The sequence below is a fragment of the Lissotriton vulgaris genome, chromosome 2_1 (assembly GCF_964263255.1).
Source record: "Lissotriton vulgaris chromosome 2_1, aLisVul1.2, whole genome shotgun sequence".
NCBI classification, from domain to species: Eukaryota; Metazoa; Chordata; class Amphibia; order Caudata; family Salamandridae; genus Lissotriton; species Lissotriton vulgaris.
In genome coordinates this window covers 996168914-996194622 of record NC_141687.1, presented here as the reverse complement: position 1 = coordinate 996194622, position 25709 = coordinate 996168914, and the positions used below count along the sequence as shown (strand labels likewise).

At 41.1% G+C, this 25709-nt stretch overlaps 1 protein-coding gene across 2 annotated transcripts in view; it reads right to left on the bottom strand.

The window, feature by feature from the left end:
• The window catches only part of LOC147731524 (sodium channel protein type 2 subunit alpha-like), a 662760-nt gene that overhangs the window by 73652 nt on the left and 563399 nt on the right, over window positions 1-25709 (bottom strand). For both annotated transcript variants that reach the window (XM_086956588.1, XM_086956587.1), the window contains 2 exons: window positions 13763-13900; window positions 10772-10876 (listed from right to left, as the gene is read on the bottom strand). In XM_086956588.1, coding sequence (XP_086812714.1) covers window positions 10772-10876; window positions 13763-13900 — 243 coding nt within the window. The remainder of the gene's footprint in view (window positions 1-10771; window positions 10877-13762; window positions 13901-25709) is intronic.

Here is a 25709-nt window from a genome sequence, read left to right as displayed (position 1 = left end):
CGTAGTGATGGTATCATACAGTGATTATTTCCCATCAGTCATATTGCTTATTTTCCTTTTATTCTAGATACTCCCCTGATGAAAGCCTGAGTGCCGAAATGCATAGGGATGTAATGCATATACCCACCATATGGATTGAGTATGAAGTAATACATTAATCTACCAATGCTGATTCAGAATTTTGCGAAAAGAAGCATGTTTAAGGATTTATGTTTTGAACATTAAATAATCGAATCAAATCATTTTGACAATTATTTTCATTGAACTTTGCTGTGAACTACAGCCCTTGAACCCAGTACCCAGGGAGACACCTCCACAGTTGTGGTAGTGCAACTGGTATCCTTTCAATCACACTCCCGAGCGGGGAGTGATTCCTTGGAGCACGGCATACGTATTTGAACATTTATCAACCCACCAGCAGTGCACGATCATACCTCATTCGAATAGTTTACGATGGGCTCATGGATCCTGTCACCCAGTCGGAGTTGGCTCGTAATCCCTAAGGTCGAGCCTTTCTGCCCTTGGGATTACCATGCACGGTTTCTAAAAAGGTTTCCATGCTGGCCTGTCCGACATGGAAACCATGTTGGAAAGTCTAGTTTGGGGCCCCCTTGTGCTTGCGGCCTCCAATTGACTGCCATTGGTGCCCCCCTGTTGATCCATGAACCTTGTGGCAGGCACCTTGACGTGCCTGCCATGGGGTGCAGGGATGAACAACATCTTCCATTCTTTAATGGGAGCTTGTGTTACGGCCGGTTTACACCCGTAACATGAGCTCCCTTTGAGAAATGGGAGTATGCAACTGAACAGTGTAATTAGCCGTTCGGTACTGCCACCCTGTATTTGTGGGATCAAAGGTAGAAGAGTAAATATGACTCTTTCCCAAAATAAGTGCAATTTTCCCAATAGTAGTAGAACTGGAGTTTGAATAGTAATTCTAATCTCCTTGCCCTACTCTAAATATATGGTCTGTCCTAAATGTTTACAGGTTCGAAGTTAGATAAAAAATATGTTTTCCCCCTCTCCCAAATACATGCACTTTTTTCATAGTTTGTGGGACTGGAGTTAGAATATTAAATCTGACTGAAGTTAAAATAGTAAACATGACATCCCAAAAATTTGCACCTCACCAATCCTTGTGGGAATGAAGTTAGAACAGTATGTCTGACCCTGCTATATATATCCAAAATACCTAATGTTTATGGAACTTAAGTTTGAAGAGCAAATTTGCCCTCAGCCATAAAGTATATGCCCTTTCCCCAATGTCAAAGACTGGATACGAAGACACTCTGTTGAGAGCCCTTTTTGAAAGTCTGACAAACTAGCAATTTCTCCCAGGAGCCACTGTGCTAACCGTTATTGAAGAAAATATGAGAAAAGGTAACAGCTGTCTGAGGAAAAACCCACAGAGCCGAGAAACTCTGACAATCTTGGGATTTTTGATTGCATAGAACAGAAGTTGGTGTCAAACGCGAGGGATCAGCCATATGTAAACAAGCGTCCGATTGTTTCCCTTCTCTACGCGGACGATGCGTTACTCATGGCACACACCCAGATTAGATTACAGAGGGCCCTTACTTACTTTACTAGTTTTATGGATCACTTGGGTTTAAAAATAATGCAAAGAAAAGTTTTATAATGACCTGTGGGAGAGGGAAACAAAGGTATAGGAGTTTTCAAGCTGGGGAAGCAGGGTAGAACCTATTAACACCTTTACATATCTGGGTGTTTTATTTAACTGCACTGGGTCCTGGGCACAGGCGATCAAGACCAGGAGCCTTCTGCTTATGAGGTCTACTGCTGCCCTGACAAATGTTACTAAAAAATTGGGTAAAAGACCATCTGAAATTTAACTGAAAATTGATCAGGCTAAATGCGTGAGCATTGCAATTTTTGAAGCGGGAATATGGGAATTTTACGATTGTGCCCCAATCCAATATATCGAAAACAAGTTTTTAAGACTTATTTTGGCAGTTCCTGCTAGCACCCCTGTTTTTAACTGCCACAGCGAGCTAGGAGTACCATACATTTCAGACATAACTACGGTACAACCAGCGCTGCTCTGGCATAGAATCTGGACCTCTACCAACTCAGGTCTAAACAAGGAAATTTTAACAGATGCAATGAAACTAGACCATGCCAACAAGATTTTGTAGTTAAAATACGTAAAAAATGTCATGCATGACATAGGGCATCCAGAATATTTTTCCCAGCCTGAAATATTGAATTCTATACATCAGAAGGAATTAAAAAAAGTTTGTATGACTGTTCAGGAAGAAAATAGGCTGCTTTTGGAAATGAATAAACCCATGGTGGTCCAGCACCAATTGATCACCATAACATATAACATCCAACCGTACCTATTATGCTGTCTGGGGGGAGTATGATAGATACGTGTTAACACGCTTTAGATTTGGGACTTTCCACCATCTGATTAGTCATCCAGTTACGAATAATTGGTCAAGGGAATTATGCCCATGTCCCTGCGATAACATCTTTTTACAAACAACTATCCATGTAATTTTATTCTGTAAATACTATGCAAATGAACAACGAAGATGGATTGTACCCCTACTAAAACAGGGAGGAGGGAGACAATGCCGCCCTGCCTTTATGTATTTACAGATGTTGGAAAATTATTACTGCATTGGCACGATGGTGGGTTTCTAAAAAAGTATATTGAGAGCAAGGAACCTGCTAGGTGTTTAGTTCTCTGAGGGTATATTAGTAGTTTAGTTGCAAAATATTCTACATTTTTATGTATCAGAAATAGTTATAGGCAAACAAACACTTTTTTATGCCTTTTGTATGTATTTATGCTTATCTGGGCACATTTTGGAAGATTGACGAAATGTTTTAAACTCTCTGCTTTTATGATTTTATATGTCTAAAATCGAATAAAGCTCGTTTTGATTTGATTTGATTGCATATGTATATTGCGATGGTGCTAACAACAAGGTAAGAAACTCCTCACCAGCAAAGCAGAAGTCAAATTCGTGAAGGAAAAGTTTAAATTGCTGAGGAAAAATTACAGATATAAATTTATCATAAGTGTGACAAAAAGTCAGGCAAAAAAAGGCGTTATGACACAAAATGCCTTTCCAAATGCTGCATTGTATATGCTTGAACCAGGAACTGACCTCCTAATGGATTGACCAGCATCCTGGAAAGGAAATTTTATAAGGACCAATTCACTCTCTTTTGGGAACCCCTCTGCCCTGAAGTAAAAACCTAAGTTTAGCATTCTGTATAGTATGCAGCTTTCTGAAACTCTGCTTTTGTAGCTTGTGGTCTGCAATACTTGCAACTGCAAAAAAGCTCTACAAAGCACAGCATGCAGCAACATGCTAACAAGACCCACATAGGAAGTGTCTTCCCCTTGAGTGGTCATTATATTGTCAAGCAGATGTAAAAGATACAAATATATTTGGAGGAATAGTGGTAGGAGTTTTTAAACTTAACCCTGATCTATCATTTCCAACAGGAGCTGCTTCAGTACACACACTAGTAAGAATTGAGAAACTTAGGGGCCTATTACGATGGCGGGTGGACTTTAACGGAACACGGGATCGACCACCAGAGGTGTGGCGGTCCCACCAAGCCCATTAGGATGCGCCGCCATATTCCTGCCTTCAACATTGCGGCGGGCGGTGCTGTAACCAGCACTCGCCACAATGCTGAAAGCCCATGTTGTGCACTGCCATGCCACCTTGTGCATGGCAACGATGGGGGTACCATAGGTACCCCCCAGTGCGGCCACCCACTCCCCCACCCCCTAAGGGGCGGGCAATGGTCCCCCACAGTGATTTCCCCCATGCCTTTCCATGGCGGAGTCTCTGCCATAGAAAGGCATTCCACTGCAAGCATTATAATATGGATGGCGTTGCCTGCAAGGCACCGTCACCATATTGTGTGCCTCTTCCGCCTGGCCTGCAATCCGACCAGCGGAAAAGCGGCAGCCGGGCTTTCCATCCATCATGGTGCCCCTTGCCATACTAATATGGTGGGGGGAGAAACAGGGACATCTGGCGGGCGGATCGCCATTGCGGGACGGCAGTGGCGATCCGCTTGCAATCCTAATAGGCCCCGTAGTGTTCAAGTTAGGAAACTGCTGAGATACACCCTAATTGAAAGTTGAAGTTCCACCTAAAATGATAGTCTGGGCATTGAAAGTAAACTCCGATTCGGCCCTCATTACAAGTGTCAAGTCCAACTTTCCTCTCCTTGTCTCGAGGCATGGAATTACTATGTATGCAAAATATAGACTTCATTAAACTAGACCCAGAGACACTAGACCTGGTGCTTTGTGCAGAGATGCAAGCAGCTGCTCCACCTAACTCAAACTGCAGAATAGGAGGAGCAGCAAATGCTCCCTCAGCTCTCCGCTCACCTGTTCTGCCTCCTGCCATCCCTGCACTTTGTCCCCCACACCATGGCCTTCAGATGAGCCCCAACCCACATTTACCATCTGCTCAATGCAGGTCGTAAATATGTGTGAATTTGTGCTTGTTATTTCCCATGAAAGGGAAAAAAACATGTGGAATTGGATCCTGCATTTCCAGGTCTGGGTGTTATTCCCTATTTTCAAATCTGTGGATTTAGGTGTGAGCATACCGGTGGAAATCAGCGATTCTGGCCTCCATTCATTGAAATGTGGGAAGCTCGGAATGACAACTTGAATGTAGATAAAAGAGCCTACCATTTGTGAGAGACGCTTAAAATGGGAATAACACTTTCCTTGCTGCCTTTTGATGGGAAAATACGATTTCACCAGATTAGATTCCCACAGGCCCATTGTCATTTTAGCTTTAAAACCAAACCAGGTCTCTTAACGAGAATCCAGAGGAGGACAGGCTTTTAGAGCTTCTAGTCATACCTCAGGAGACCAGGCGACAGCAGGAACATCCACAATCTCCATTTTAATTAAATTCAGTTTTAGATGGTAATTAGGTAGCAAAGTGTGAATGCATAATGGACATGTTGAGAGACTGTGATTCTTGTTAGGGGTAAGTGTGAACAGCTACTAAGTGTCAAAGCGACCTCAAAAGAGTGGATCAACTTTAGCAGATGTACACGATACACGCTGAACAGAAGTGATTGAGTATTACCCACCAATCGCTGCTCTGCTGATGATCGTCTCATACATTATGCACTTTGCGTTAACTGCTAAGTACACTGTCTACACTGTTGTCTTAGAACAGAGATGCAGCTATGTAAGTTCCCCTGATGCCAAGTCAAGGAAAAGAAGCTGAACTGACATTTACTGGGAAGAGAGATGAGGATGGTACATTTGCTAGTGATAGGATTTCATACACAGGACCTGAAATGTAATACAATTGTTCCTGATGGAAGGGTAAGGAAATACTTGAATAAACTTAATTGTGTCTTGCTACTGTCAACATGAGACAAGATCAGGAAGCAAAATTCATTTGCCAGGTCTGGGCTGGTTAATCAAAACTTGATGCTTCACCTGTATTTGCAACAACCTTTGTGTCTGACATTACTGTTTGCAACTACTCCTAGCAGCAAAACACCTACAATTTCATCAACCTCTGCATCCCTGAGTTCACCTCATGACTATACTTATTTCCTTTGTATTTCAAGCTGTGTAATGGACTTATTAAATCCAAGACTTATGAACTAGTTACATTGGTTTCAAGAATTTTGAGACTGGAAAATAACTATGCCTGCTGACTCACACACAGCCATCTTGTGTCACAAAATAGTGTCTCTGTACACGTGATCTCCAGGTGAGGAGCCAATATCACAATGTGAGCACAAGGTTAGCTCAATATCACATAGAGAATACTAGATGAGCTAGAAACAACTGTACAGAGTTGTTTCCAGCTCACGCAAGGAGACCCTCTACAGCTGGTGCCAATCAGTGGTCTGCAGGACATCTCACCCGCAACATGTAAAAGCTTTTTTGTTTTTTTTGGGGAGTGGGAAAGAAGTGGCACTCTGCAGCACTTGTCACGAAGCACCACCCCCTCCAATGATCCTTCTTGGCTACTTAAGCTGTATTGGGATCAAAACTGCTGGAATGCTTTGGCCATGTCTCCAGCCTCAAAGTAAACTGGGGAAAATCTATCCTATTCCCAATGACCCCTCAATCACCAGAACAAATGGAAGCCCTACCACAGGCTCCCCTCACTTGGACACACAACTCCTTTAAATACCTAGAAATATAAATATACCACTCGGAAGCAGATATAATAGAGGGCAACTTGAGAAGAGCGATCTCTAGGGCTTGCTCCTCCATGACATTCTGGACCGAACCTCCTCTCCAATGGGTCGTATAGCCATATCTAGAATGCTACTACTCCCGAGGCTATTGTACTATTTTGCTGCTCTCCCATTCCCATTGCTAGACAAAATGTTTCGGGACCTGAAATCACCCCTAATATCCATAATATGGGTCAAGTCCAGAGCTCAGGTGGCCCTCACTTAAGTCTATGCTCCAATCACAGAGGAGGGACTAGGAGCTCCTATTTTTGAGAATTGTTATGCAGCCGCACAATTGCAACGGCTAATGAGATGGCTAGCAAGCCACAATATCTCTGAATTGGGGCGTTGGGCATCAAGGTTTGGAATGTCTGAATGGCTCATACGTGGTGATTCCGAAGAACCCAGAAAACATATTAATATCCACATCTCGTAGTTGCTGGATACAGTATGCACAGACTAGACATTCACTTCCACTATAGGCCCCAGACCTGCCTCTAGAGGTAATTCCTGCTTATAAAGTGGGCATGTGACGTCCGGACATAGCGGAGTGGTTCTCTGCTGGCCTATAAACCTGGGGCGACTTATTCGTCAACTCCACACACTGTGAATTTACAACACTAGTGGATGACTATGGTATCTCCCCAGATCATTCCTACTATATGCATTGTTCACAAAACAGTTATTTAAGACATGGGGCGTCAAGCAGAACGAACCTAAAACCTCCGACACACTCCAAACTCTACTGACACATTGCACAGGCAGGAGGGCAATTACTATGCTAGACAACTTTCTGAGACTTTACACCACAACCCTGATGGCACCACTTAGAGAATACTGGGACGCAACACTTGCAACGACTCTAATAGATAAACAATGGGCACAAAGCATAACCTACCCTAAAATAATATCTACAAATGCAAGAATTAAATGTACACAATTCTATTATTTACATCATGTTATGTTAGCCGGATTTGTAGAGCGCGCAGCTGCCCCAGCAAATCTAACCCCACAAAGACTAGCACGAATGTATGAGGGTTCCCTTAACATCAGCCCATGTTGCCACAGCGCTGAAGCCACGTTTCTTCATATGGTCTGGGATTGGCCACAAATAAAATAATATTTGAATGAGGTGGCAACTGCCCTTTCGGAGACCACAGAGACCTTAGTTGTAGCGCAAGGACTACACTTCCTGATTGGCATAACCAAGCGCAACACTGGACAGAAAAACATCAATCCATTCTTGAAAACTTGGCACTCAGCCTGGCCAAACGCAGCACGGCCATGCAAAGGAAATCGAATCTACTGCCACGCAAGCACATATAGCTGGCAGACCTCAATAGGGCGCTGATCGCAGAACACAAGCAACTACAAGACAACATCCAAAAAACACCACAAGTCCTCACCCTCCAGACTGGCAAAAGTATTTAACATACATAGAATCAAAATGTCACCAAGACAAACACAGTGCCAACTCCATACAGATTAATTCAACTCCCCAAACCTGCCACGATTTCCCTTCGCAAGCAGCCTCCAGCCGGGGCTGGCTCGGTTTGGTGCTCTACATCTTTCCCACACTTCACCCACACACCTCCACCCCCCAGGGCATAAAGCACAGTCTTGATATACCTGTCCACCGAAACGACTATGCCATCGACTAATCCTTATCAATGACTCGGACATAGAGCCCACTACCTGATAAATCGCAAAACGCTGAATATGCGGTCGTAACCTGCCCCATTGGACCGTTCAACAAACCCACATGGCACTTGATGACTGTAAGGAAGTTTGAACACTAGTTTGTAAAGTTTGCAATGTTTGCTAATGGTATAATAGCTTGCTACGAAACTGTAAGCAGCTGAAAACATGTAACAGATGTGGAAAATGTAATACTTTCCAAGCTGATGTGACATGTTATGTATATAACCTTCCACTACCTAACAGGCCACGAATGTTAAAGGAAAAAAATAATAAAAATTGTTTTAAAAAAGCTGTATTTGGAAAAAGGGATGAGAAAAAAATACGAAAAAACAGTGACAAAGGGATTACGCAAGGATAAAAAATAATTTCTGAGAGAAAAATCAAGGGGTAGGGAGTGCCTGCTGGTGGATAAAAACATCATGAGATGAAATCAACACAGTGCATTTTAGGCATTTGGCACCCCCTACATTCAATAGAGACAGCGATGGGATTCTGAGCCAAACTTTGTGCCACCGGCACATATTCTTCTACTAACAGGGTACTAACTACATATTTAGCTGAACATATTTAAACCTACAACAATTGTGAGTAATTTTACTCTCTGTCTCTTTTTCTCTCTTGTATCATCTAGTGTAAACATAAATGGGCTGATTCCTGAAATCATAGGCAAAATACAACATGTGTAACTTACAGCTAGGAATACATCTTATATAAAAGATTTAGTTTGACAAAAATTTTCAAACTCAGTGCGATGAAATGATGCATCTTGTACTTTACAAGCATACGTTTACAATATGCATGTGCAATGATCCTGTGTGTAGATTGGCATTAGTAAATATAGGCAACAAGGAACAAGGGCTTTCACCACTCCAACTCTGAAGGTGCCCTATGGGCCACTTTTAATGACCCAACATGTGCATGGTGAATGTAGGGCATATGGTAAGCAGGTACAAACTTAATAAAAAAAATCCTTTTTACAAGTCCACTATTCCTGAAAAAAATATTTTTGCAAGCAAAAATTGAAAGAACTTAAGCCCCTGTTTGGGGATAGGTCGAAATTATGAGTTGGGAGGTATTTGTCCCATCCGATAATTATCTGATGTGTTAAATACCTCTACCCTAGTCAGATTTCAGAAGGTCAAACCTCCTGAAATTTAACGGGAAAAATGCAGTGGCAGCTGTCTCAGAACGGGGGTGATGGGGTGGGGCATAAAAAAAAGTACCTTCTACTCTGCCATTGCACGCCTCTCCTCTGACCTCACGCTGCTGGCTGCATCGGAAGCATCCAGTCTCCGGGATTTTCCCAGCCAATCACGATGCTGTGTGATCAGCATCTTGATTGGTCTGCTTGGCCTGTTGGCCACTCAGGTAGTACCTGGGAGGCTGGGCATGTTCTCCATCGGGCTGTGCAACAAAGCCCAAGTGGAGAACATTGCTAAGGGCGCATGACTGTTTGGTCGGCCCCAGAGGGCTGGCCAAGCCGTCATAAGCACTTAGGGAGTGCAAACCACTACTTATCCCTCTGACAGCGGGGAGCCCAGCCCCGACCCACACCTAACGTGGCTTTCAGTGGCCGAGGAAAAAAATGATAACTTCTTGTTATCATTTTATTTTACTTTTGCACTGCTCAACGAGGAGGAAAATGAGTGCAAAGACTTAAGTCAACTAACTACTTGTTGAACAACAACAGCTGCAAAAAAAACTGAAAGAAGCAAAGATTTAAAAAATAAAAATAAAATACAAAACATTATTTATTGTTACAAATGAATGCACTTTATAACGAGGAGGAACAGCCACTGGAAAAATGTGTAAGGTACCATGCGGATTTTAGTGTGTTAAACACGAAATCTACAAGTTATTCCCTGAAAGCTCCTAATAGGCGCTGATTAGAGCACCCGATAAATAACGTATTCAGGGTTATTGTAATGAGGTGTGTTAAATAGTGCTTTGTTTCTCGACCTACTTGTAATCAGCCCCAATGTGTCTTTTGGAACATTTGCAACTCTACCTATACCTACACTAGGAGCGTAACGGAGGCCCCTGCAGTCCACGCACTGTGGGGGGTCGCAGGGTTCCTTGTTTTGGAGGAGGCCCCCCTCACCTCCCAAAGCCATGCCATTGAATGCCCTGCAGGATCCATCCAATGGCCAGGGCTACGACATAGGTAAAAACTCTGCATTCACGAGCAGATAACCTGCAGCATAGGAGGGTCCCAGTTCTTAATGGGACCCCACTGAGTCCAAGACCAATTAATATCTGGCGATCTGGGTGACGATGGACCTTCATCACATTTTGCAGGTGGTCCCATCACTTTGTGTTACACTGCTAGGCTACACAATTCAGGTGTAAGGTAGATGTGCAGAGATGTGTATGAAACACATTCAAAAATAGTTGTTAGAGCCCTCTCAGTTATGAATTACACTACTTTGATAACAGTGTCTGGGATAATCACTTTGAACAACCCATGTGCGTATACCAGGCATACACAGTTTCCTCTTTCTAGGAGTGTGACCTGTGCTAAGAAAAATAAATCCATGATAGATTCCACTTAAGTGATAACTCTAATCTCCTGTGCTGTGTTTGAACTATCCAGAATATGCTGAGAGCCTAGGGGTGGAGAATGGTGCTAGGGGCAAGGGAGTTTTTGAGAGCTCCATCTGCATCTTAATTAAAACTTTAACTGTCCGTTTCTGACAGTAATTTAAATGAAGTAACACCCACCTTACAGATCAATAGGCATACTTATTTATTTCTAAATAAACATTTCATAATTACAATCAGAACACATTATAAGGGCACATGTGTTTAGCAATTTCAACTGTGTTTGGATAAAGTCAATGCTTACCGGAGGCCTAGGAATTGGTTTTTGCGGCTTCTTGGACCCCAGTTTTTTCATTGCATTATAATATTTTTTTTGTTCTTCTGTCATAAAGATGTCTTGACCTCCAAAGTAAAGAAATACATTCAAAACTGATTATAACCATGCCATGCATAGCAAGCAGTTTAAACCCTCATAACTAAGCTATTGGGAAGTTACGAAGAGGAATTTTCCTAAACAACCTAAAACATACATTTAAAAACAGTTATACTAGTCAAGAAAACAGCTGTTATGGCTGGGCTACCAATATAAAACGAAATATTTAAACAACCACATATATACTACCTCAGAACTTAAGAATAAATTGATTAATGTACAAGACTATCAAACGCTTACAGTTTCATTGCTAAACTTTCATATATTTCCAAATTTACTAAGGTGGAAACCGACCAGAAACTAACTTAAAATGTGGTAATTTTATATAAGACCCCTCCGAAGCATATTGAACGCTCCAATGTCATTTAACAGTACTGTATGCAGTAGACATACTGCTGTGCAACAAGGCCATTTTCTTTTAACAAAACCTTTCCAATAGAAAAGAAACAAATGGTAATGTGGCACCACCTAACAATGCTTGTGGTTTTCGGCCAGACACCACCAGATTACTGTCTGCCAGAGAGGCATAGGGAAAAAGATCAATTCAGTAGAACAGATACAAGGTTCAGCCGACATGGAGATAGCTACAAACAGCAGGGCAATACCCTACAATCTGCTTCGGTTTCAGTGGTGGTCATGGCAGCTGGAGCCAGTCTATTCAATTGAAGAGACCCCCCGCCCTCATGTTTTTGGAGAAGAACAGTGTCTGTCAGCCTGACCAGCCTGACAGTGTCTGTCGGGATGAGCAACGGTCAAGCTGAGATTCTGAGAAACTCTATCAGAAAGAGATCTACTTGGAAATGATGGCACAAGCACAGCACTAATTAACAAAATTGTTTTATAGTTCATATCCCATATTTGCAGCTTGGATGACAAATGCAAGCTTGAATGTGAAACTTGTGATGAAGCCGAGCCACTCAGAGACAATCAAACCTTCAACTTCTAATGGAGGCTGCAATGCTCCTGGTGTAAATAATATGGAAGCAAGTAACGCTCTTCTAGCATGTAGGTTCACCTCCACAGAAGCAAATGTAATCAATGACTAAGAATAGATGGAAGAAGAAGAAACAGAACCAGATCTCTTGCCTTATGCCCTTGTTAGGAGGAAAACTGAGTGGAATCCGGTGATTTGGCGCGATATAAACCCAGATACAAATAGAAATACAAATTCCTATCTGGAATTCTGCTCTACCTGATAACGAATGGCCCAGTGATTCAGCACCCTTTTTTGACATGTGTGGGAACACTGTACCTCCTTTTTGGCTGGAAAAAGCAGCATGGATAATCACTTTAGGGACAGGTTGAAAAAGCATCTGGGCCTCGTCCGTCAGCCTGTCTGATCTCCTTTTCTGGCAAGGGCCCCTACCAAGACACCCTTTCCCCTTCTCGCTCCTGCCCTCTCTGCCCCCCCTGCACAGACATCCCTCTTCCTATTTTCCATCTGCACATACAAGGTGGCAAATGGGAGAGTTAATGCTCACCGAACTGGGATGCAAATGCAGTTATACCTCTGGTAAAACGGGGTCTGCAGGTATTATCCGTTCCATGATGGTGGTGGAATCTTTTTACATGGAACTGATAATTAAGGATGTAGACTTTGCAACCCATTTGTACATTGGTGAGGGAAACTATCCCAGAGTGATGGCACAACAAGAATTGCTCAAAAAGGAAAGGAACTTAGGGCCAGATGTATCAAGGCTTTTGCGACTCGCAAACGGCCTTTTTGCATTTTTTCATATGTAAGAAAAAAATCGCAATTTAAGGAATCGCAATAATTTGCGATTCCTTATTTTACCATAGCATTTAAGGAATCGCAAATTGTGTGTTTCCTTAAATGACATGCATGTAACATTTTGGAATTGCGATTTTGTGTTAAGAAATCGCAAATTACCACCAACTTGTAGTTGGTGGTAATTTGCGATTTCTCTTAAAAATGCCCTATTTGGCTATATAAGCATCACTGCTATCATCACAATAGGAATCATGTATTTACAAGTCCTCCATAGCACCTTTTTGCTGACCATAATAATAATATTTCTGTGAAGCATAGTAATGTCTGTGATGCTACCCTTTTCCTGGACTTCTCCACATAGACAACTATGTACATGCCACATTTCAAGGTTTTACTTTGCACAGTGTCATAAAAATCAACCTAAAGAAGTTATATGTTCAGACACCTAGCTGATGTAAAACCCATCTACACCCTCTACTCATATTTTATGAACTTAGTTCATGATTATGCATAGCTTAATGATACAGCAAGGCTTCTCTGGGCCCATGTTGCTTCATATATTCAATATATCTGAGCCCAGCAGCAGCTGGTGTCATTGCTGTAACACAAATCTACAATGTTGCCCACAGTCAAAAATCCCAGGAACCGTCACTGTGTTGAGCAGCGAGCTGGGAGTACTTATTCTCAGACCTGAAATTACATAGAAGATGCACATGTCTGCTGTACTACTACATATTACCTTTTTGGCCTGGCTGAAGAATGTAGCTCTGTGCTCTAGTGGGACCTGGGTGTAATTGTCATGAGCTGCACATGCCCTATGGAAGTTAATTACTTACAAAAGCCTATCTAGGAGTAATGGTCCCCGCAATGGTCAGTTTGTACTCAAAAACAATGTTTGTGATTTATATAAACATAACGTAAGGAAATAAAGGCCACACCTGAAGGCTCACAGCAAGTTTCTTCTTCGAAATTGTTACATCAACAGCAAGAGGCACGGGTGAAAATGAAAAGCAAGCATTGTTGAATACAGCTAGCCAGCTAGTAGTGATATTTTTTTAATCATTATAAAATGGTTGCGTACAAGTAGTAATCAAATATGATAACACTAGCACCATAAGATTAATACTTATCTTCTTTTTTTGCTGGTTGAAGTTATCAATGATGACACCAATGAAGAGATTCAGAGTGAAGAAGGACCCAAAGATGATGAAGATGACAAAATATAGATACATGTACAGGTTGTCCTCATATTTGGGTTGGTCGTGTACCTATAGAAAGATTTTATAAGTCACAGTATTAGAATCATGTTCGCTTTAAAATCACAACACTTGTTTAAATACATTAAAACAAGATGATACAATCTGGCTCCAGTAACTGTGTGTAATCACATATTGAAATACAAATGTGGTGTTCCCATAAACCATGTTTATTAATAAATCAAAGACCACCATCAAGTGGAAAACAATGTAATGCAGCAGGTGGCCTGGGTGCCATTCCACGAAGAGACGGCAGCAAGTTGCTAGGAAACAAGGATACGAAATTCATAACCAATAGAGGGAAAATATAAAAATGCCAGTGATAAGAAAGACTTTGCTACAGAGATCTGTGTGTAACCAACATGGTTGAATGCTAGTAGGGTTTCAACCTTTGCTCTTTATGAATATGAGGAAATAATTGCATGTCTATGACTTCATGTTCACAACAGTAAAACATGTAACAAAAATCTGTTGGTTTCAGTGCTATAAAAATCAAAACATACACATGTTAGAAGCGTTATTGTTATTATTTACACTTAAACAACATATGCAAGAATGTAAGTGAATTAGACAACACAGATGTAGGACAAACATTTGGAGATATGAAAAAGGTTGATGGCAGAAGTACTTTACATTGTTGTTCCTGTAGTGCCCACCAATAGCCTGTAAGAGTACTGGTTATGCATCTAGACTCTCGAAGCTCGTAGCAAGAAGCTTTTTGAAAGGAACTATCATGCCATTTTAACACTTGTTTTACATTTGCCTAACATTTTGAAATTAATTTTGAACTGATTAGATTTGCAGCAGCGAGTCAGCATCATATTCTGTTTTTGTGTTGATCATTTGCAGTCTTTTTTCTACGTTGTTGGTGTCTGATGAAAGGGTGAATCCATCTATCTGCCTAATATTGAGTAGATATCCACATTTTATGTTAATTTTTGGGCCCTATTTACAAATATAAGTTCACCCACAAGTAGATCTCCACCAACATCTAGGTGTAGACCTGTTTATGGATGGAATTCACAGTTGCTGTGTGTAGTTCTCAACGTTCATTTAGACTTTCTAGTCTCCACTCCTCAAATGAGGGAAGCAGATTCCTACATCTACATCTGAAGCAGAAATATTACTATTAGTAACTTTCCGGCATTTTGTGGAGATCCCTCCACTGGAGAAGCGATATCCCTATAGAAAGTTAGAATTGAATATTCCCAAGGCATCAGAACCAAATCCAGAAAATGTAAAGAAGATTCCCCTGCCCACCTGTAGGCGGAGGCTCCATGTCAACGTAGCTCTGTGCCGGTAGTGACGTGTGCAGGCCTATACTGGCACTATGCGATTTATTCTGTTATATTCTGTTTTATATTTTATACGCCGCATGTTTATGCTTGTAAATCTGCTCTCTGAGTGCTTCTTACATTTTAAGAAGACGCAACCTCGGGCTTGTCCTCGTTGTAGCGTCAGAGGAGTGCCATTTTTCCTTCACTCTGCCGAGGCACGATTTGGACGCCATTGTGGGTGGGTTAGCAGCCTAGACACTTGCTTACCTCCCGGTGGCTATATAATGCACAGTGCATTGCGGACACGCAGCAGACTCGTAGATTTAGTAAGCCTGTACTGCTGCTACCCCGCTTTTTGTGTACTTTGTGGTTTCTCAGAGAGAAGTGTTAGTATGTACCTCTGCAAGTTGTAGGGTGCACGGTAAGGTGTTTTAGTACCAATTTATTTTGTGTTATATTTTATCCACCGTATGTTCATGCTTGTAAATCTGCTCCTCAAAGAGCATTTTATTACCTTTTGAGAGGACGCAACTTCGGACCTTATCCCTTTGTAGCGTCGGCGGAGCGCCATTTTTCCTTCATTCTGCTGGGGCACTATTTGGATGCCATTTTGAGTGGGTTAAAAAGGGGGGTGGTGATGGACGGAGCATCTGAATCAATCAAACACTCACACCCAGTCAAAAGATCTGGGTTAAATCCATCACCGTTCTTTAGCCCACTCTGCCACCCCAGTTCAGACATGGCTATATGCAAATCAGTCTGACCCTGTGCCTCATGGGAACAGTCCAGCCCGAACTGCCAAGCCATGTCTTCCCTGGACCGAAAACAAGCTTCCGAGGACCGGTTTCTGGCATTCCAGCCGTCTTCAGCCCGGCTTGCTTGAATCCAGTGGCAAAGTGAGCAAGCGACTCACGTCTGAGCATACCCTGCCACACTTATGGCGGCCAAAAGCGGTACAAAAGGGGGTGGTGATGGACGGAGCATCTGAATCAATCAAACACTCACAACCAGTCAAAAGATCTGGGTTTAATCCATCACCTTTCTTTAGCCCACTCTGCCACCCCAGTTCAGACATGGCTATATGCAAATCAGTCTGACCCTGTGCCTCATGGGAACAGTCCAGACCGAACTGCCAAGCCATGTCTTCCCTGGACCGGAAATAAGCTTCCGAGGACCGGTTTCTGGCATTCCAGCCGTCTTCAGCCCGGCTTGCTTGAATCCAGTTGCAAAGTGAGCAAGGGACTCATGTCTGAGCGTACCCTGCCAGACTTATGGCGGCTAAAAGTGGTACAAAAGGGGGTGGTGATGGACGGAGCATCTGAATCAATCAAGCACTCACACCCAGTCCAAAGATCTGGGTTTAATCCATCACCATTCTTTAGCCCACTCTGCCACTCCAGTTCAGACAAGCTATATGCAAATCAGTCTGACCCTGTGCCTCATGGGAACAGTCCAGACCGAACTGCCAAGCCATGTCTTCCCTGGACCGGAAACAAGCTTCTGAGGAACGGTTTCTGGCATTCCAGCCGTCTTCAGCCCGGCTTGCTTGAATCCAGAGGCAAAGTGAGCAAGGGACTCACGTCTGAGCATAACCTGCCACGCTTATGGCGGCCAAAAGCGGTACAAAAGGGGGTGGTGATGGACGGAGCATCTGAATCAATCAAACACTCACACCCAGTCAAAAGATCTGGGTTTAATCCATCACCGTTCTTTAGCCCACTCTGCCACCCCAGTTCAGACATGGCTATATGCAAATCAGTCTGACCCTGTGCCTCATGGGAACAGTCCAGCCCGAACTGCCAAGCCATGTCTTCCCTGGACCGGAAACAAGCTTCCGAGGACCAGTTTCTGGCATTCCAGCCGTCTTCAGCCCGGCTTGCTTGAATCCAGCGGCAAAGTGAGCAAGGGACTGACGTCTGAGCATACCCTGCCACACTTATGGCGGCCAAAAGCGGTACAAAAGGAGGTGGTGATGGACGGAGCATCTGAATCAATCAAACACTCACACCCTGTCAAAAGATCTGTGTTTAATCCATCACCCTTGTTTAGCCCACTCTGCCACCCAGTTCAGACATGGCTATATGCAAATCAGTCTGACCCTGTGCCTCATGGGAACAGTCCAGCCCGAACTGCCAAGCCATGTCTTCCCTGGACCGGAAACAAGCTTCCCTTCCGAGGACCGGCTTCAGGCATTCCAGCCGTCTACAGCCCGGCTTGCTTGAATCCAGTGGCAAAGTGAGCAAGGGACTCACTTCTGAGCATACCCTGCCACGCTTATGGCGGCCAAAAGCGGTACAAAAAGGGGTGGTGATGGACTGAGCATCTGAATCAATCAAACACTCACACCCAGTCAAAAGAACTGGGCCTATTATTATTATTATGACAACTGCCACTTAGGTAGGAAGGTCAAAAGCACTCAGCTGCGACCCCTCAATCTCCAAGCATTGAAGTAAAGGGAGTACAGTTTGCATACAAGACATTGCCCTGCTGCTGCATAGGAGATCCTCCTGAAGCAGCAGCCTGCTTGGAGGACAGATGCTCAAGTGGATAGCTTGCAGCTCCAACAGGTTGATCTGGATCCAGGCCTCTGCCAGAGATCAGAAGCCATTGATCTACCCCAAATTGCCACCCAAAGCCAGAATTGATGCATCGGTCACCACTGTCAGGTCTGTGTGGGATGGGTGGAAGATCCAGTAGCCACCGTTACAGATCTTTTTGCAGTCTTCTTCAAAATCTGGACTAGATTGGAAAGATCAACAAAGGCTGAAACATCGTAATTATAGTCCAAATATCTTGAACTCTCCACTCTGGAGGATAGGCACAAAACTGCACCAAGCGCCGAACGACTCTGATGAAAGGGAGTATCTATGAAGGAGTCAGGTGTGACTTCAGAATGCTTATAGTGAACTCCAACAATTTAAAAACGGTTACCCTAGTCTAGAGGTGGGTGATGAATGCCTGGGGCAAGACCTCCTTCAGCAGCCCGTAATCTAGGTAGAGGAAGGCTGGAATTTCTTTCCTCCGAAGATAATCTGCGAACATTGCCATCACTTTTGTAGACATCCCAGGGGCACTGGTGAGGACAAAGGGGAGCACAGATAGTGTGGACCTGCAGGATAGAGGGGAGGTGGCCGAACGACAGAAATATCGAGTCCTGAATATTGTCAGTGAGAAATATCGACAGCAAGAATATCGTGGTCAAGAATAACGATTTGAAGGTAAGAAATATTGTCTTTAAAAATATAGAAGTCAATAATATTGTTAGCAAAAATATAGGGGGTCATTAGCATGGCGGGCCGATATCGCCACTGCCCGACCGGCGGTGGCAATTCGCCCCCCAAAACACCCCGCAGGACGGCCTGTTATCCCTCGCCACATTAGCATGGAGGGGGTACAACGGCAGATGGAAAGACCGTCCCCCGCTTTTCTGCTGGTAGGCAATCGTCACGATTGCCTATCGGGCAGAAAAGGCCCACAATATGCCATCCATATTATGATGTTGGTGGTTTCACGCCTTTCCATGGCGGAGACTCTGCCATGAAAAGGCCTGAAGGAATCGCTTTGAGGGCAAGTTGTGGGACCCCGATGGGGTGGGGGTTGTTCTTGGGGGGGTACCATGTTACATTGGCATACACAAGGTGGCAGGCACATGCCATGTTGTGTATGCCTATGCACAACATGCATTTACAACATTGTGGCGAGTGCTGCTCATACCACCGCCCACCACAATGTTGTATATGTGGGATGCAACCGCCACGGTGGGGGTCGCATCCTAATTGGCGGTGCGGGACCGCTGCACAACTCGCGGCCGGTCCCAGCACCGCTAGGGTGGCGGCCATCCTAATGGACCCCATAGTTCTTTAAAATATTGATTTTTTAATTAGTGTTATGTATTTTAGTTTAGATTTTAAATGTTTTTGATGTATTTTTTGTATAAGTATTGTTTATGTTTTTTAATATATGGATAACATTTTTATTAACTATCAATTTTATTTTAATAACATTTTGCAGTTTTTAGTTCTGTAGCGGGTAGTGAGTTTATAGGGGATTAGGGTGGGAAGTTATTTAATTATTATAAATTAAGGATTTTTTTATTTATTATTCTTTATTTCATTGAGATTTTTTTGTGCTATTTGGGGAAAGTAATTTATTTTTAAATATTTATTCATCTGTTGTTAATTAATACTATTTAACTAATTGAAAATTAAATATGGAAATTGTGTAATTAATGTTAAGTGAGGGTTGGTGGATTTATAGGGGTAAAGGGTGGGAAGTAATTTATTTTCAATTAATTAATAATTAGTTGTTAATTAATATTAATGAATTAATTAATAATTATATATGGAAATTGTGTATTACATTTTAGGTGTGTATGATATGGGGTTTATAGGGGTGAAAGGTGCAAAGTAATTTATTTTTAATTAATTAATAATTAGTTGTTAATTATTGTTAATTAATTAATTGAAAATTAAATATAGAAATTGTGGAATCAATTTTAGGTGCAGGTTGTGGGGTTTATAGGGGTTAAGGGTGGGAAGTAATATATTTTAGATGAATTAGTTGTTAATTATTGTTAAGTAATTAATGGAAAAATTAATATGGAAATTGTTTAATTCATTCTAGTTGTGGGTAGTGGCATTTATAGGGGTAAAGAGTGGGAAGTAATTCATTTTTAATTCATTAATAATTAGTTGTTAATTAATAATCATTAATAAAAGGAAAATTAAATATGGAAATTGTGAAATTAATTTTAGTTATGTGTTGTGGGGTTTATAGGGGTAAAGGGTAGGAAGTTAATTTGTTTTTATGTGTTTTAATTTGTTTTTTAATTAATATTATTTATTTAATTGATAATTAATTTTGTTAATTATGGAATAACATTTTATTTTTAATTTAGATGTGGTTTGTGAATTGTGTGGTGTTATAGGGTAGGATGTAAATAAAATAAATGTTTGTAATATTTTTGTTTATAAATAATTTCTGACTGAAAATATGTGTTTGTTTGAAAAATATTTGTATATTTTATTTAATATAATATCTGTAGGTATTTGTTATATGCAATTTACATTATAATTAAGGTTCCATGTCTTCCGTTTTTACTGATTTTTAAAGATAAATATAGACAGAAAATAATTATTTTCTTATCTGTATTTATTTTTAAATGTGGATATAAAACAGAAAATGGGTTTCTTTTTGAGTAATTATAAATACTGTCTGCCATGACTGCCAGGCGAACGGCTGTGTGGATAGATAGGTTAGAGGGCTAAAAATAAAGGAATTTTAGTAAGGAGGCTGTAACAGACGTAGATATGCACTAAAATTTGCATATTTCCTTTGAAGTGCATTGATTTATCTTTTGCAGGTGTTTACAGCATTGAAACATGGTAGGCATTCAAGCAAGAGTATATTTACTGGTTAAATAAATGTGGAAATATACAAATTTCACCTTCATTTTTCCACAAAGCTCAAAATAAATATGGATAAATACAGATAAAATTAGCTAACAATAAAAATGGATAAATACAGACGGAAAGCAGCCCTAATTATAATATGTTTTTTTTAAAATTCATAATAAATAAATACATTTGTATTTTAATGTTTCCCATATTTATATATTATTTTAATTTATTATGTTTTTCAAATATTTGTTGTTGATATTTTATTTGTTTTTAATTTTGAATTGACTTTAGTGGGAATAGTAATTTTTATCTCTCCACAATCCAAAACATTCCCTCCTGTTACACTCACTGGAGTGAGAACAGTAATTTTTACCCCTCCACTATCCAACACTTTCCCTACTGTTACTCTCACTGGAGCGGGTATAGTAATTTTTACCCCTCTGCTATCCAACACTTTCCCTACTGTTGCAGTCATTGGAGTGGGAATAGTAATTTTTACCCCTGCGCGATCCAACACTTTCCCTACTGTTACAGTCACTGGAGAGGGAATAGCAATTTTTACCCATGCGCTATCCAACACTTTCCCTACTGTTACAGTCACTGGAGTGGGAATAGTAATTTTTACCTCTCCACTATCCAACACTTTCCCTACTCTTACACTGACTGGAGTGGGAATAGTAATTTTTACCCATCTGCTATCTAACACTTTCCTTACTGTTGCACTGATTGCAGTGGGAATAATAAATTGTATCCCTCCGCTGTCCAACACTTTCTCTACTGTTGCACTCATTGGAGTGGGAATAGTAATTTTTAACCCTCCGCTATCCACCACTTTCCCTACTGTTGCCTTGACTGGAGTGGGAAATTTAAGTTTAAATATTTTAAAATAGTGTAATGTTTTAATTAATAATAGAATGTTATTTTACCATACAATTTATGTCATTGGTATATGTATATGTATATATATTTATTTGTTACATTTGTATATATTTTGTAAATAATAAAATACATTTAAATGACTAGTTTATTAATTGTTCTACAGTAAATATATATAATATTTATTATATATGTGTGTTTAACTTTTTTAAGCTGAGTTTATTTGTTATTTTTGTTCAAATGTATATTAAATAAAAAATTTAAATGAAGTTTAATATTTAATATATATATTAATTTTTATATATTTTATAAATATTTAAAGAACACATTTTATACATTTATATTTATGTCATCAATATTTTTTCCGATATTTTTCACTTGCCTTTATAAATAAAGGATGTCGATAATTTTGACTTTTATATTTATGACTCAATATTGTGGTATGGGGATATTTTAGTTGTCGATGTTTTGTCAGTGAACCCCATGCCACAGCACCAAAGCCTCAGCACCAATCCTGAGAACATAGGGACTCATTAGGATGGTGGATGGACTGGAGTCCGTCCGCTATCCTTGTGTAAACCTTGACCGCCCACCATGCATGCGGCAGTCCCGCACACCCAATCAGGATGCGACCGCCACCATGGTGGTCAGATCTCGAATTTTAACATTGCGGCTAGAGCTGCTGACAGCAGCACCTGCCTTAATGTGAAAATACCATGTTTTGCATTTCACAGCACTACGTGGCAGGCACCACACGGTGCCTGCTTCATAGTGCTGTGAAATGTAGAGTGGTACCATGGGTACCCCCCAAGTGCACCCTCATCTTCCCCAACACAAGGGGATCCACAACGGACCCATCACTAATCCCCACCAGCCTGTCCATGGCAGCATCGCCACCATGGAAATGCCAGCTTTAGCTAGCATCATGATTTGGTGGAAGATGCCTGCTAGGCACCACCACCATATCTTTCCATGAGGAACGTCCACCAGGCAATGTGGAAGATTGCTACTGGCGGGCCCATGACGGACAGTCTTTATGTCCTCCGCGGTCTGAGCACGATTCCCTCTGCCATCATAATGTGGCAATGGGGAAAATCGCGGTATGATTGCGGAAGGACTGCCACAGCATGGCTAGCGGTGATGAGCCTTCTGCAATCCTAATCGGCCCCATAGTTCCCATAGTTGCCCACACTTGTTATCATATTACATAGAGAAATAGTCTAAAAAGGCTGATGTGGAGAGAGTTGTGGGTCTGTAATCATGGACCAGTGCTCAGGTGCATCTCCCAACCTATTGGGAATGCATATATAACCAAGTGAAATTAACAGTTTGGCAGAACCAAGCCCTGCAATCACAACTGGTTGTCCTCCACAGACCATGATAGCAGCTTCTGATAAAAATTCTGTTTCACCAGCAGCATATTTGAGAGCATACGTTGTGCTCTGTAACCTTTGACTCCAAAGATAACACTCTGACAACCATATTCGTAGTTTTGCTGAGGGCAGCAGCAGAATGAAATAAGCCTTAAAGCCAAATATCTGCAGTAAACTAGAATTGCCTGAATTCCTCTTTCTGATGTAAACTGCACAACCATCTGTTATTTTTTATCCTGATTCAATTATCAATATACACATGTATTTAATTAATTGTGTTCAAGGTTGACCATGGATCCGATTTGGATATTCAGATCCCAGGTTTGGTAGGATTTGTACTCCACTCTGCCAGGCCCTGCTCCTTTTTGGGTTGTATACCTGTCACATCAATGAAGTATCAATCACAGATCAATGGATCTTTTTTGTTGGTGTTATCTTTGACATTTGGAAGTTCATGACAATTCAAATGTGAATAAGAGACTCATTGTTTACTGTAAGTAAACTCACATCCAGATGAGCAGTCGCTACCACCAGCTGGTGGCATGTTATTGGAAATCTTAAAGGAGTTCTGTAACCATTTTGCATAATTTGCAGAGCACATTGGGTTGTGGCTAGAATATCCTTCTCCAAAAAGAAGCTCAAAAACCCGTGTCACACCAGCATCAAATGAAATATGGGCGTTATCAAGTTTTCTTTCATGTTGCAAAAGAGACATCTGCACTCTTGCATGATAAGCGACTTGGTACTGGGTAGACTGTCACTTGTATCAGACTTCTTGAATTGAGATTGCCTCAGATAAGGCTGACCACTTGCAAGATTTGTCCTTGAGGTTTGACAGGCATCACAGACTATGGCTGTATCAAAGAAGGGGGGTTTTGAGTTGCCAACATCTCTAAAGACCTCGCATTCTACATACACCCTTTATACATCTTCATTCTATAGTTGACCTAATCCCATAACAAATTCTCATCATACTCAGGCAGGTCCAACATTGTTTATTGAATGGCAAGAGAAAAGCGTGATAACCTCACCCATGAGTTACACCTCATAACTAATAAATGCAATTCCTCTGGCAATGGAGTACATAAAGTCTAAATCAGACTAACTATTTCAATTAGAAAAAGCCATTTCATTTGTAACCAACTGCTTTAGATCCTTTGCTTTTACAAATGTGATACAACCTTATCCAACCAGTGTCAAATGTTGTTCTGGTATCTCATGAGATTACTGATTGCATTTACAGATATTAAGACTAGGGAACCATAAGCAAACAACTTTTATCACAATTGCAGCCTTCCATTAGAACCATTTGCAAGCACCACTAAAAATGAACGTATTTTGAAAATTGGACGATCCAACTCATAAGACCATGGATTGCAAAATATATCACAAATACGACCCTTACACTCACTCATAATATTATTGTAAGCCTGACCAGGTCTAGAGAGCTGTCACGACTGAAGTCACTTTATCTGTATTCAGGTACTTTATTAATCCTTTACCTTACACTACCTGTCTTTAAAATGAACAGGGTATACATTTACTCATACTAAGTGATATACACTCAGCACATGATCATTGAGGAAACACATCTACCATACTGCACCAGATGATTCATTAGTTTTTTTATTTTTAATTCTATTTGTCTTCCATATTTTACTATACCAGCTTTAAATAAATATCGATATGTTAAAATGTATATTTTCATACTACAAGGTGAAACAGCACAAATCACAAACTTCATAATTGTAGTAAATATATACATTTTATAACAACCCTTCTAACAAGCATACCCTCTTTTAAATAGCTACAGCACATAGTTTCATTCATTTACACCTGAGTGTTATATAAAAGACTGCATGCTTTGTTTGCTAATAGGGATCACTCTGCATTAGCTTATGTATCACCAACATAGCTCTGGAAACAGTTAGGACTGAAGTTAATTGTCCTACAGAAGAGCAATATGATTCCTAAATTGGCAAAAGGGAGTAAAATGAAACTCATGGCCAATGCCCTAATCCTATATGTTTGGGACCATGCCAAGTATGTTCAGCTCCTCAGACACAGGCAGCTTGATGTCCACATTTATAGAAGCTCTTATGAACAAACTTTAATAACAGCTATAACCAGAGCCTAGAGTAATTTGCACCATCTCATTCATGACAATGTCTAGTGAGATTTTCAAGCAACTAGTTTCCTCTAACTGGTGAAAAAGTCTGAGTTTCATGTGATATTTAATCACCATCTCATTCCTATTCGGTGCCTCAACTGAACCCCAATTGCAACAGCATGACCAACACTATGGATACCAGCAACAGTACTAAATGAAACAACAATGGTGATGGGTGACGGTCAAGTTTACCAGTAGCACCAGTTACACCCACCATTGCTGACTTGATGGTTAGTGCCAGACCCAAGTCTGAAATTGGTGGCTCAGGCAAAGCCTCAGTGAGCTCTTCAATAGTTACCATATTCAGACACTCTAAACTCTTTGATGGCTGTGTACTTTTGTCCAAGATCAATGAAGAATAATTGGTGCAGCAAGATATAAGCAGCTGCTTTGGTTGTGAGTTTATAAACCATCTCTTTCCCTTTAAAGATCATGGAGTGCCAGAAAAGGTTTCATAATCAGCACCTTCCTCTAGCTGGCCACTGAGGTCAGACTCTTGAATTTATTTTCCCCTACATTTGTTAGATTGAACTTTTATCTAACACAGACATTCCAAGATAGTATCCAGAGAGGGTCCTGCAAACTGAGTTTTACAGCAGGACCTGATGTAATGAAGACATTGGTCAGATAAGGTGGGTTCATCTCTTCTCTTTAATGCAGCACCTTGCCCACAGGCAAACTGTACAGTTACATCATTCTTCAGAATACAGAATGATCCATCAAATT